The sequence below is a fragment of the Neopsephotus bourkii genome, unplaced genomic scaffold, assembly GCF_033783945.1.
Source record: "Neopsephotus bourkii isolate Nb327-2 ecotype Australia unplaced genomic scaffold, CSIRO-AGI_Nbou_v1 NB_1792, whole genome shotgun sequence".
NCBI lineage: Eukaryota > Metazoa > Chordata > Aves > Psittaciformes > Psittacidae > Neopsephotus > Neopsephotus bourkii.
The window spans coordinates 6,065,126-6,077,377 of NW_026902266.1; the positions used below are offsets into that span (position 1 = coordinate 6,065,126).

Consider the following 12,252-nt stretch of genomic DNA (forward strand, 5'->3'; position numbering starts at 1 on the left):
CTCGGTCCTGCCAAGGAGACCAAACTCACCTGCATTAAGGCCAAGCAGCAGTCTCCCTGCATGGCACCAGGTTATCACTAGCATTACCAAAGTGTGAGCTGCAGTCAGGGTCCTGTGCAGCTTGATTTTACCAGGATGCTTCTCTCTAGCAAACAGCCCATTGAAAAGATACTGATAATGCTCAGCTTTTAGCATGCATAGACAAACTCCCTTTCCCCAAGTGATTTTACTGGGCATCTTCCGTCTTCCCCCTGCTCCCCTTATGCATTTCTTCCATGCATTCTTCGGGACTGCCAAATTAGAGCAAAAAGTGTTTTTTGACGTCTGTGTCCCCGTCCCCGTCCCCCCCCCCCCCCCCAGCTTTGCTGCAGCATTCTCACAGCATCTCCTGCTCCTGAAGATGATGCTTCTCTGAGCAGCAGTAATGGAGGGCGCTTGTGAACAGGGCTGTATTTTGGGTGGCTGAGGTGAAGCCTCAGCACTTCTCCTGAGGCCAGACTCCTGCTGTGGCAGTGCCTTGGGGGTCATGTGAAAATCTGGCAGGACTGGTGAGCCGGGGTGGCCAGGCAGCGCTGGGATGGGTCTGGTTTATGGGGCCTCTCTCCCCATGTCTGTGTCAGCCCTCAGGCACCAGTGGTACCTCTCCTTGCTTACAGCACCGCCCCAAATACCTCTGGTGAGAAGGTGGGTTTTGGGCTAACATGGCTGAACCGGCAGCAAGGGAAGAAGTGTGCAAGCATAAATTTAATACAACAGGGATGCTGGTGAAGTTACTCCTGGCTGTGTGCCTGTTGCTGCTCCTGTTGGTGCTGGGGAATGGAGCCACCCAAGCAGTATCCCCTTGCTCTGTCCTGCTGTGTTGGAGTGGAACATCCCTGTTCATCCCTGCTGCCACATGCATTTCACAGACTCTCACATGGTGTGCCATGTGTGTCCCTGTGGGCCAAAGAGCTGGGCTCCCTAAGTGCAGAGCTCACCAGGGATGGATGCAGCATGTCACTCATTCCCTTGCAGGTATCTGTCCCTCATGCTAAGCCTGCAGCCACATGAGCCAGCCTAGCATCGCTGCAGGGATAACTTGTGGCACAGAGCCGGGCAGTGATGCCCACAGGCTTCTTACAGGCAGGAGGGCAGCTTTTACTTCCTGGTCTGTCAGGGAGTTCCCCTCTGGCTTTTCACCTGCGTGAGCAGTACTCAGGTAGCGGTGAGGTGGGGCTGACAGTGCTGCTGGGGCCGCCCGTTTCCTGGGCTGGCAAAGCAGACTTTCCCGTTTCGTCCGTGCCGTGCGGCCACCATCTTCGCTGCACACTCTGCTCTGCACCCAGCGGGGTCCCATCTCACCCACAGTATGCCCCTGCCACACGCAGTGGCTGTGCCCAGAGCCTGCGAGTCAGAGAAGAGAGGCTGAGGCTGGGAAGGAGACTTGTTGGTAAGTCTGGGTTTGGGAACTGAGTCAGCACCAGGTGGGAGGGAGAAGCAAGGCTCCTCAAACCCGTTTTCCAGGGATCCTCGATGCTCCCTGCAAGGCCCACTGAGGCTGCACTGCCTCTTCTCGTCCACAGCAGCACTGTCCCCATCGCCCCCAGTTTGACATGACTCAATTCATGCCATGGGGCTGGGATGAGCTGGTTTTAAACCAGGGCCAATGTCACACCAATGTGACACAGTCCATGGGGGGTCTGCCAGGGAGAATGTGCTGAGACACCTAATTCTGTGCTGGGTGGGTGCCTGCTTGCCTGCTCTGTTGTTTCCACCCACCTCCACAGCCTGAAGCCACAGCCTGGCACCTCCTAAATACCACAGGCACGTCACCAGCCACCACATTCCGCGTGCAGGGACAGGAGAAACCGATCATTAAAGCTGCTGGTGGTGAAGCTGCGAGTAGAGCTTGGGCATCCAATGGCACAGACCTCCCAGGTGGCTCTGGGCAAGTCACTTAACATGCACCTTATTGCCCCAGTGATGATGCTGCAGGGATAACAGCAATTCTTGTGTCCTTCCAACCCTATGCCTGCATGTGGCAAAGCCCATTGTTAGAAAAATTAAAGGCTTTGGCTGGCTTCATGGACTCCGTGGAGGGAAGTGCAGAAATGGTTTCTTCCTGTATGATCCCTCTGCAAGGGAGGGATCCATGTCCCTTTGGGGTGGGCAAAGCACAGGCAGAGCAAGTTGGTGTTGGCTGCTTGGGCAGGGACCCGCAGGGAAGTGGGGCAGGCAGCTGAGACAGCCAAGGCAAACGGGCACATACCTGCCATCCTCAGTCATGGCACTGGGACCAGGTACCACCAGTGCCATGATAGCTGCGGACCTGCTGGCTGCGCCTGGCACACCTCTCCTGCTGCTGCTCCTCACACGAAAGGAGGCAAGAAGGAAGTCTTGGCTATGAGGAAGTGTTCATGTTAGAGTAAGAGCCTTGCTGTGCAGACAGCAGTAGTGGAAAACCATTCTGCTTTAAATTTGAAGCCTCCCTTAAGCTGTGTCAGTGTTTCCATGTGCACAGGTCAAGCTTACGCAGTTTTCCAGCCAGCATGACCCCAGCCTGGAGGCATCACTGTCACCTGCAGTGAAGGCACGAGCCCTGCTGCAAGCCCACGAGCAAATCCTCCTGTTCCTCAGCCCTGTGAGAGGGTGAGAAATAGTGGGAAAGGGTGTTGGCTAATGGTGGGGCTGAGCAAACTGTTCATGTGCCTGGCCAGGGAGGAGCTGACATAAAACAGCTATTGTTTTTTTTTCCCCTACAGCCTGGTGATCCCTTTTCTGAAGACCAAAGGAAAACTCCGTTATCCAGTTGCCCGCTCCCTTCCCTTTCTGAAGGCAGGTTTACAAGGATATAAATAAGGCTCTGGGCAGGAGGGCTGTCTGGCCCAGAGCCCTCCCCTGCCCATGGCTCCCTCTGGCTCCATTTCACACCTCACTGCCAAAGTGGCCAAGCCCTATATGCTTACACTGGCCTCTGTGTTTTAATTGTGTTTGCTCTCATTAGAGCTCTGGGCCACTGGTACCAGAAAGGAAATCCCCACCCTGTTAATTCTGCCTGTGTCCCTAGGTCACCCCAGCTTAGCCATGGCACTGGCAGCCAGCAAAAGCAGAACGACAACCTCCACACTCACTGGCAGCCCCGTGGCCACCACCACCGTGGTCCAGCCAGGCTTCCTGGGTGGCTGGCTTAGCCACATCCCACGTGAGTATGGTGGTGCTTGCCCTGCTCTCTCAGGCAGTGTTGTCTGGCAGGGCTCCTGCGCTCTTAGGCTGTGTATCTACTTCCTCCTACCTCCAAATCTCTTTTTCCAGACGGGTCCATCAGGGTGGGGATGCTGCAGAATGGTGCTGCAGTGCTTCAGGAGTACAGGGCATCCTTGATGCCCATTTGGGGAATGTTCTCCAGCCACAGCCTCCCTGCATGGGGACTGTCCGGGATTATAGGGGCAGTTTTGAAGGTATAGGTCCTTAATGCTGGAGCACCAGGAAGGGATTTAAATGCACTTGATATGTTTTTGCTTGGTTTTAACACTTCTGTCCATCTCTGCTCCCTAAATATCACACCAGTACCCAAATGGGCACTCATCGCTGTGGCTGTGGCAGCGGCCATTGTCCTCCTCCTCTTCCTCATCTGCATCATCAGGTGCTGCTGTGGCAAGAAGAAGCCCAAGAAGAAGGAGAGAGTCAGCTTGCATGCTGTCAGCAGCTTCACCACGGCCAGCCTTGTGTGTCCTGCTTTCCCCTCTCCCCCACCTCCCTCCCCCTCTCCCCCACCTCCCTCCTTCCTGAGGGGTTTGTTGCCATGCTGCCTGGTCCCGGGGGTGATGGGAGCATGGCATGGCCAAGGATGTAGCTGAGCACATCATGAGGGTAGTCCTGCTCTCTGCCACAGGTCCAGCCCGAGATGGAGGACCTGGAGCGGGGTGTGGAGCAGACAGGGCGAGGAAAGCTGCAGTACTCCTTGGAGTACAACTTCCGTGCGCAGGAGGTGGGGATGCTCATGGCCACGGCTCGGCAGTGAAAAGGCTTTATTCTTGCATGGTCCTTCTTTGCTGCCTACTGAGGTGCACTCTACCCTCTTGCACCCATTCCCCTGCCTGCAGCCTGCTGGCTTTCACACCTGTGTTGTGTGTAGGCATCCTCCCTTCTACATTCACTTGCTTTCACCAAGCCCCCAGTCATCTGGCCCCATCCTCCTCCACCTGGTGACCTCGTGCATCACTCCTTTTAAGTTGAAGGTTGGCGTGAAGCAGGCAGCTGAGCTGAAGGCCATGGACAGTGGAGGCACATCCGATCCATATGTGATCGTCTACCTGACATCCGATATGAAGAAGAGGTATGAGACCAAGGTTTACCGCAAGACCCTGAACCCTGTCTTCAATGAGAGCTTCACTTTCCAGGTAGGAAACTACAGCTGATCATGTGTTTTTGTCACATCGAGAGTGTTGCATGGGCACTGCTCCCTGGGCAAAAACCTCTCCAGGCAGGGAGGTGCCTTTGAAATCAGGATCGGGAAGCATCAGAGAGAAAGACCTTTTATTGCATCTGCTGCTTTGTCCCATGGAGCAGGGCTGCCACCAAGGAGTGAGTCCAGGCTTTCGGGTCTTCCCATCAGGTACCCCAGGCAGAGGTGCCTGAATCCACACTGGTGATGCAGATCTATGACTTCAACCGTTTTACCAAGCACGACATCATTGGAGAGGTCCGGCTGCCCCTGGCCACTGTCAGCCTGCAGCATGTCATTGAGCAGTGGAGTGACCTTGTGGCAGCCAGTAAATTGGAGGTTGGTCCTGGTGGGTGGGAAACTGCCACTGTTGCTTCTCTTGCTACCACCCTGAAAAGCAGGCTCTTAAAGAGCAGGCATGAGGCTGGGGAAGACCCAGTAAACCTGGGGCCATCCCGGTGCTGCAGCCTCAGGTGAGCTGGCTCTTCTGCTGGGTTCTCATCACTGGCATCTCTCCATCAGGAAGAACAGCTGGGTGAGATCTGCTTCTCTCTGCGCTATGTCCCCAGCACTGGCAAGCTGACGGTGCTCATACTGGAAGCCAAAAAGCTGAAGCAGATGGATTCTCATGGGCTCTCAGGTCAGCAGGGGCTGCTCATGCTCAGATCTCCCTACTCCTTAACGCTGGCACCAAGAGCTGCGAAGCCTTCAAAGGTTTTGGCACCAACACCTGCTTCCTGCTGCAACCACCATGCTCAGCTCTTGTCCAGCTCCCAGCCTTGCCCAGCTCAGATGCTCCAGCTTCTGGCAGAGCTGGAGGTATCTGCCAGGAGGAGATGTCATGACTGGGTGGTACGGGGAGCTTGTGGCAGGAAGAAGTGAGCTCTGGGGTGGCTGGCAAGGGAAAGAGGGGTGGATGGTCAGTGTGAGGAGTGACAAATGGGATGCCATGCTCTGTCTGGGAATAGCCCAAGGAAGCTGTTTCATGGCTGAGCTCCTCAGTCAAAAGTTGTCACTTGTGCCAGCTGTGTCCTCTCTCTTCTCAGATCCTTTTGTGAAGGTGCATCTCATCCTGAACAGGAAAAAATGGAAGAAGAAGACTACCAGTGTGAAGAAAAACACCTTAAGCCCTTACTTCAATGAGGTGTTTGTTTTTGAGGTGCCTTTCAATCAGATCCAGGTGGGTTTCCCTACTGCGCCCAGTGCTGAGTGGGTCTCACCACAGGGGAGAGTCACCTCTCACTGACACTCTTTCTTGTGTCTCCCCTCCAGAACGTGGATGTGGTCATTTCCGTTTGGGATCATGACAAAGTGACCAAGAATGAGCCCATTGGCAAGCTCTTCCTGGGCTGCCGAGCCACAGGCAACCAGCTGCGGCACTGGTCCGACATGCTGTCCAATCCCCGCCGGCCCCTAGCCCAGTGGCACAGCCTGCAGCCCCCCGATGTGGTCGACAAAGCCCTGGGGCTGAAGTCCCACCTCAAGCTGCCCCTGCCCCCCAGATAGTGTGGGTCCCCTCCGCCAGCCGGGGGGCAGGGCACAGGGCTTGCAGGCGGGTGGGAGGCTCCTGTTCAGCAACATCTGGATATGTTTTCCCTGCTCAGTGTCAGCAAAGAGGGGACTGGAGGCTCTTTTTGGCCAAGAGATGATCTTGGTGCTGGTACCCTGTGTGATGCCCGGAGCAGGGCTTGGCACAGGGCAAGGCTGAAGTGGAGCAGAGAATACTAGAAGGGACTGTGCGGGTGCAGGAGCCAGCTCATCTGGCCAGGGGGGATAAATACACAGAGCTTCAAGCACATGCAAAATCAGAGTCCGTTGATATTTTTCAAGTGGAGGATTAATATGCTAGCAGCCTGTGGTGGGCACTTTCTTTGGTTGTGAATAACTTGGCAAGAGGTAGGTGTTTGGGAAGGGTTTATGTGACCCATGAAGGCTTTTAAACAAGACCAAGGTCTTGAAGCTCCCTAAGAGGCTAAAAGGAGAGAAAGAGGACAGGCTAATGAAGAAGGTGTTGGAGATACAGGACTAGTTCTTTAATGCCCCTGCAATATGTGTGCTCTGTGTTCTGGCTAAAGGCTAAATGAGACAGCAGAGTCAGCCACTGTTTGTCCACATAGCTTCACTCTTAGTCCATTTCCAGCCCATGCTAATTTGTGCTGGCAAGGTATGACTCAGGGTGTGGGATTCATGATCCGTCTCCATGGACCATGCAGATGAGGATACCCAGCCTCAGCTCCATTCACCTTACATGGTCCCACAGTACTAGTGCAGCAAGGTTTCCTGGAGCTGCTGCCAGGGTGGAGGGGCTGAGGCTCTCACTTCCATGTCATGATCACACTACCCCAATGAGGGCTTGGTTGCAGACCTTGTGTCCCTTCTGAGCAGGTTTCATGTAATCTGGGAGGTTTTTGTGGCCACATGCCCTGCTTTATGGGGCCTTAGGGTGAGACCTGTGTAGTGAAGAGCCTTCCTAGAAGGACGAGAGCATTGGAGAGGTGCCACCTTCTCTATCTGTCCCTGAGTACACTGCAGTTTGGTGTGGCTTGAGAGCAGCTCCCCTGAGGCACCTGCAGGCGGAAGCTCACTGCATTGGGCTGGAGGAGGGAATCACCCTTGCTCTGAAATACTTCAGCTACAAAGCAGCCACAGCACCAGAAGATTTGGGTTCATATCATGTAATTGCAGCCCAAAAGACAAAAGTAATTTGCACCGTGGGAAGCTGTGGGCACAATTCTAACAGCTATTGCCTGAGCTCTGGAGGGGAGAGTGCCTGGTGCATTAATGAAGAGCCATTAATACTGGAAAGTAGTTAATCTGCAATTACCTGGAGCTCCATGGAGCGACCATCTGAGAGTTGAACAAACATAGTGAAGCTGAGGAAGATCATGAAAACTCTTGACAGAGATTAATGGCCTGAGCTTAACCATAAAAAGCTGCTGTGTCTGCTTCTTGATAAATATTCTCCAGGCTTCTCCATGGCCGTGAGGAGAGAAGAAATGACCGGGTGGTTTTGAGATGGCTGTAACAAGTGGAGTGTGCCTTCTGCTGGAGAAATAGCATCTGCTGGCAGCTGCTAATGAGATGGAGGAGGAAATCAGTCACCTGAGAAAGATGTATAAATGGATGCTTTAAAGCCTCAACCTTCAGCCTCAGCCTTAAATCAGGCTGGAAAACGCTGTGCAGAAGGGAGCATTTCTGAATTGGGTTTGGGGTCCCAAATCCATTGCCAGGTTGTTTTTTGGTGATGCTGTGTGATAATTTAGGGCCATGCAGGACCCAGAAGGGCTTTAGGAACAGGCTTTTTTTATTTGTGTGTGTTTCTTCCAGCTCCCTTTTCTGAAGTCATGGCCTTGAGGTTCATTGCATAATTTATGTAGCCAGGCATAAAAGCACATGTTTATTAGTCCCAAAATGGACGTGGTTGAAGAAGGTGCAGGGATGTCCCCTCCTTGAGAAATGTTACCCCAGTACCAGTGCCCATCGCTCCTCTCTGCAGCTTTGGCTCTGCTTGGAGCCCGAATCACCAGCGCAGTCCCATGGACGAGGGAAGCCCATGGTACATTTAGGAGGGAAGCCAGGGAAACTAGGGCCGAGCACCTCCCTGGTCTGGCTCCGGGCAGCCTGGAGCAAGCCTTCATGTGGTAAAACTCAGCAGACCCATTAGTTTGCTGAAGAGGGAAGGGTGAGTGGATGGGCCCAGCTCCAGTTTTTAATGCACTGCCAAGGCTGCTTTCTTCCTCCTTCATTGTTTTTCCTTCTCAATTTGCCTTGTGTTCTTGTAACAGGGCTTTGAGTACTCTCCTTCTCTGGCAGGATCCTCTTAGCATCTGCTGGTAGCTGTTTGAAGCAGTGGTGGTGGAGCTGGGACTTGTTTGGGTGAAATAAGCCATGGCCTTTGAGTTCTTAAATGGGGCCTATACGAAAGATCGGGAGAGACTTTTTAGCAGGGGCTGTTGTGATAGGATGAAGGGTGATGGCTTTAAACTAAAAGAGGGGAGATTTAGGTTGGATGTGAGGAGAAAATTCTTTATAATGAGGGTGGTAAAACACTGGCACAGGTTGCCCAGAGAGGCTGTAGAAGCCCCATCCCTGGAGACATTCAAGGCCAGGCTGGATGTGGCTCTGGGCAACATGCTCTAGTTCAAGATGTCACTGTGCATTGCGGGGGGTTGGACTAGATGACATCTGAAAGTCCTTTCCAACCCGAACTATTCTGTGATTCTATTCTATGATTCTTCTATGGTTCTATGAAAGTGAGCACAGCTGGCATGTGAGCCTATTCACAGCGAGGGGGACCGTTGTGTCTTACGTGCAAGCATCTCTTTTTCGCCTCCTTTTGCCTTGGTAAGGTTAGTTGTCCCTCATCTACCAAGGCCATATGTCCAAGCACCTTTTGCCTGACCGATGCTCCTCGTGTACTCGGAGGGTCCTGAAGCAGGAGGATTCCCTGGTGGAAGGTGCAACAAGAAGAGAAATTAAGAGGGGAAAATCAACTCCTCAGCTTGTGTCTGTGCTGGATTCCCACGTCTGCATCTAGAGGGCAGGGCAGGTACATGCTGTGAGCTGGGTGTCGATGTCATCTGGTCTGTGGCCTCGTTACAGCCTCCCCAGCAAGGATTTCTTCTGTAGATGGAGTGTGTGTGGGAGAGGGAGAGCAAGCTGTGGTGCAAGAACGTTCCCATTGCCAGAGCCATTGGCAGCCGTTCGGTGATGCTGGGGAAGTCCAAGGTGGGCTCTTCCAGGAGGCAGGAGCCAGCCCTTGACTGATCCTGCACTGCCAGGGTAAAGGAGGTTTTGCTGGGGGGTTAATGGGGTCAAAAGCAGGTATCCAAATCCAGTCTGCACCGTGCAAGGTGCCTGAGTGCTGAGTGAGGTGTTTGTTCCTCTGCTTCACACAAGGGACAGTCCCTCTGCATGTAATTAGCAGCTTTGCAGGGCAGTAGCAAGAGGAAAAGCAGTGCTTGGGCCAGGCAGAGGTCTGTTAAAGGAAGCAAGAAATACTGACAATTGAGATGTTTTCTATTAAGATTTATAATCTCTGCTATTTACATCCAGATCTAAGACTCCTGACCTCCTGAAGTCCCTCCCAAAGCAAATTATTCCCCTGTTCAGTGATTTTTATGATATTTGTCCCTGCACTTCAGGAAATCAAGTGAGAGCGGTGCACCAGGAGAAGGCTGAGCCTTATACCTGCTTGTCACCAGTCGCCTGCTGTGAGACAGAAACAATTATGGGCTGTCATCTTTCAGCCTGGGTATGGGCTGGCTGTCCTCCAGCCACAGATTTTTTGGCTAGTCTCACAGTTTTTGAGAACTGAAGAGTATCTAAGCTCTTCTCACCAGCAGCATGCGTGCCTGTTTTATAAATATTCGTTAGCTAGCATCATAATATCTTGCCATTTTATGGGCAAAACGTGTACTTTGCCATGCACGGGTTTCTCTTTTAAAAGCTCCAGCTTCTGGACTTGTCATGTGCAGGTTTGCACCTCTTTCTTTTAAAGAACACTTTTATCCTTTGTGGGTGAGAGGTACCTGAGGGTCTCTTCCAGCTCAAAACCCAGAGGAAAAGTGAGAGGATGGTGGATGCTGGATCCAACATCCCGCCGTTGCCTACAGTAAAGCACTGTGGTGGGGGGGGGAAACCTTGCTGAGGGTCCTGCGCAATGCAGGGCGGGAGGGATGGCTGCTCTCAGGCAATTGACCTTTGGGAAACTCCAGTGGGAAAGAGGGGTGCTGGGAAAGCTACCCTACTGGGTGCCAATGGTAGAGTGTGGATGGGAGAGGTTGCGCCTGGGTGCTGGGATCTCCAAGGGGGGGTGCATGAGTGAGAGTGGAGGGGGGAATGGGATGTGGGCTGTGGGAGAGATTTGTGATTGATGACTCTCTTTCTAGAGCTCTTGGCTGCTTTTTGGTTTTGTTTTTAATTGACACTATGTTCTCACTGCTGCTTTGTTTTGGCACTGAGAGCCTGAAGGATCATTTGAAAGCAGAGACATGTTGCAATAGTACTCTTTTGAGAACTCAGAGGTCTCAGCCTGTTCTCCAGACATGTTCTGGGTCATGTCCTGGTCTTTAACAGGCTTTGAGGATGTGCAGACACATGGAGGATTGTGATTAGGTGTCAGGTCAATGTGGTAATACTGTCCAGGGCAGGCTTGGTGGGAATGCCAGAGGGATAACCTCCTGGATGCATCAGTTGCTGGGCACAGAACAACATTGGGCAGAAGTTCTGGCTTTTCAAATGGCCTGCCAGGTCAGCCTGCAGCCATGGAGACAAGGCCATGCTGTGGTAGGGTCTGAGGCACCTTCTGTGTCAAGTGTACTGCGTGGAAGTGCGAAAAGCTCTTTCGAGGAGTGAGGTCTGTGCCCAGGAATGAACTAGGAACCAAGAGATCCTAACCCTGGCTATGAACACAGCCTCCCCATCACTGGAGGCTGAAGCTCCCAGTGGCTACCATGGTCAGAAGGGGCTTCATCCAGAGGGGTTTTCTGTTACTTGCCCTCTCACTGCAGCTGCTCTTCACGCCTTTGTGTTTTCAGTCTAAAATGTTGCCCTTCCTCCTGGCTCTGGTTTGCAATGAGTTGCAAACCCCTCCAGCAGCCCACACTTGTTTCTCTTCAAGGCCAGTGTTTATATCAAAAGCATAGGGCAGAACCTCCTATGTGCCTGAAGTTGTCAAGGTTTAAACCCTGTCGTCAAGTTAGCCACTCAGTCCACTCCCCACCCCCACCCCACCTTTTCTCTCCCCACCCCCCGCTCCCGGAGGGATGGGGAGGAGAATCAAGAGTGTAACCCCATGGGCTGAGATAAGAACAGTCCAGTAACTAAGGTATAAGAGAACCCACTGCTGCTGCCACCAATGGTAATAATGATAAGGGAAATAACGAGGGAAGAGAATATGATACTACCCGGTGACCGAGTCTGGCCGAGCAGTGAGTGCCCTGCTGGGTAACTCCCAATTACATCCCGGGCGTGATGTGCAGTGGTATGGAATACCTCTTTGGCTAGTTTGGGTCAGGTGTCCTGTCTCTGCTTCCTCCTGGCTTCCCCTCCTCCCTGGCAGAGCATGAGACTCACAAAGTCCTTGGTCAGACTAAACATTTGAGCAGTAACTAAAAACATCGGTGTTATCAGCTCTGTTCCCAGGCTGAAAGTCAAAACCACAGCACTGCACCAGCTACTAAGAAGGAGAAAAAATGGCTGCTACTGCTGAATCCAGGACAGTATCCACCCCTTATTCCATACCATTCACGTCATGCTCAGATCCCACGTTTTCAATATACCATTGCTCTTACATATATACATCCACATACACACACAGACAGAGAGAAAGTGTTAGTGCATGGACCAATCCTTATAATGCTGCTGAGTCCGTTCGGTCCATGATGTCAGGTTCCATCTCTTGTAACAGTGTTTTGGGACAGGAGAGGCTGTGTGCAGTGTTGGATCATTGCCTGCTGGTGCTGATCGTTCCTTTACTGCAGAACTTGTCTGGTTCTATCAAAGTTCATTCTCTGTTGGGATGATGGTTGGAGGGAAGTCAGGGCCAGTTGCTGGTGACCTGAAGACATCTAGTTGATGGGCTATAAAGATATTACACAGCAGGCAACAGCATACAATTAAGTTCATTGGCTGTTTTCCTCTAAAATCAAATCCCCTTGAGGTACACATCAGACTTCCCCATCTTCCTGCATTACCCACCAAGTATATCTGGGTCCCTGAGCAAAAGCAATCCCACAAGTGGGTTTGCCTTTACCTGAAGCAGGAATAACTCAGACTGTCTTCCCCACCATTTTATCTGCATCACAGGAACTTTATCCCCCTCTACA

The 12,252-nt window shown here is 52.4% G+C and overlaps 1 protein-coding gene across 1 annotated transcript; it reads left to right on the plus strand.

Annotated features, from left to right (window-relative positions):
* The first annotated feature begins 1,208 nt into the window (after positions 1-1,208).
* SYT8 (synaptotagmin 8) lies at positions 1,209-6,536 on the plus strand. Its single transcript, XM_061342463.1, has 9 exons — positions 1,209-1,429; positions 3,047-3,181; positions 3,547-3,704; positions 3,872-3,967; positions 4,212-4,379; positions 4,595-4,762; positions 4,946-5,063; positions 5,470-5,603; positions 5,696-6,536. Exons 2-9 carry the CDS (start codon positions 3,064-3,066, stop codon positions 5,927-5,929), a joined length of 1,194 nt encoding a protein of 397 aa, XP_061198447.1. The 5' UTR covers positions 1,209-1,429; positions 3,047-3,063; the 3' UTR covers positions 5,930-6,536.
* Positions 6,537-12,252: the final 5,716 nt, after the last annotated feature.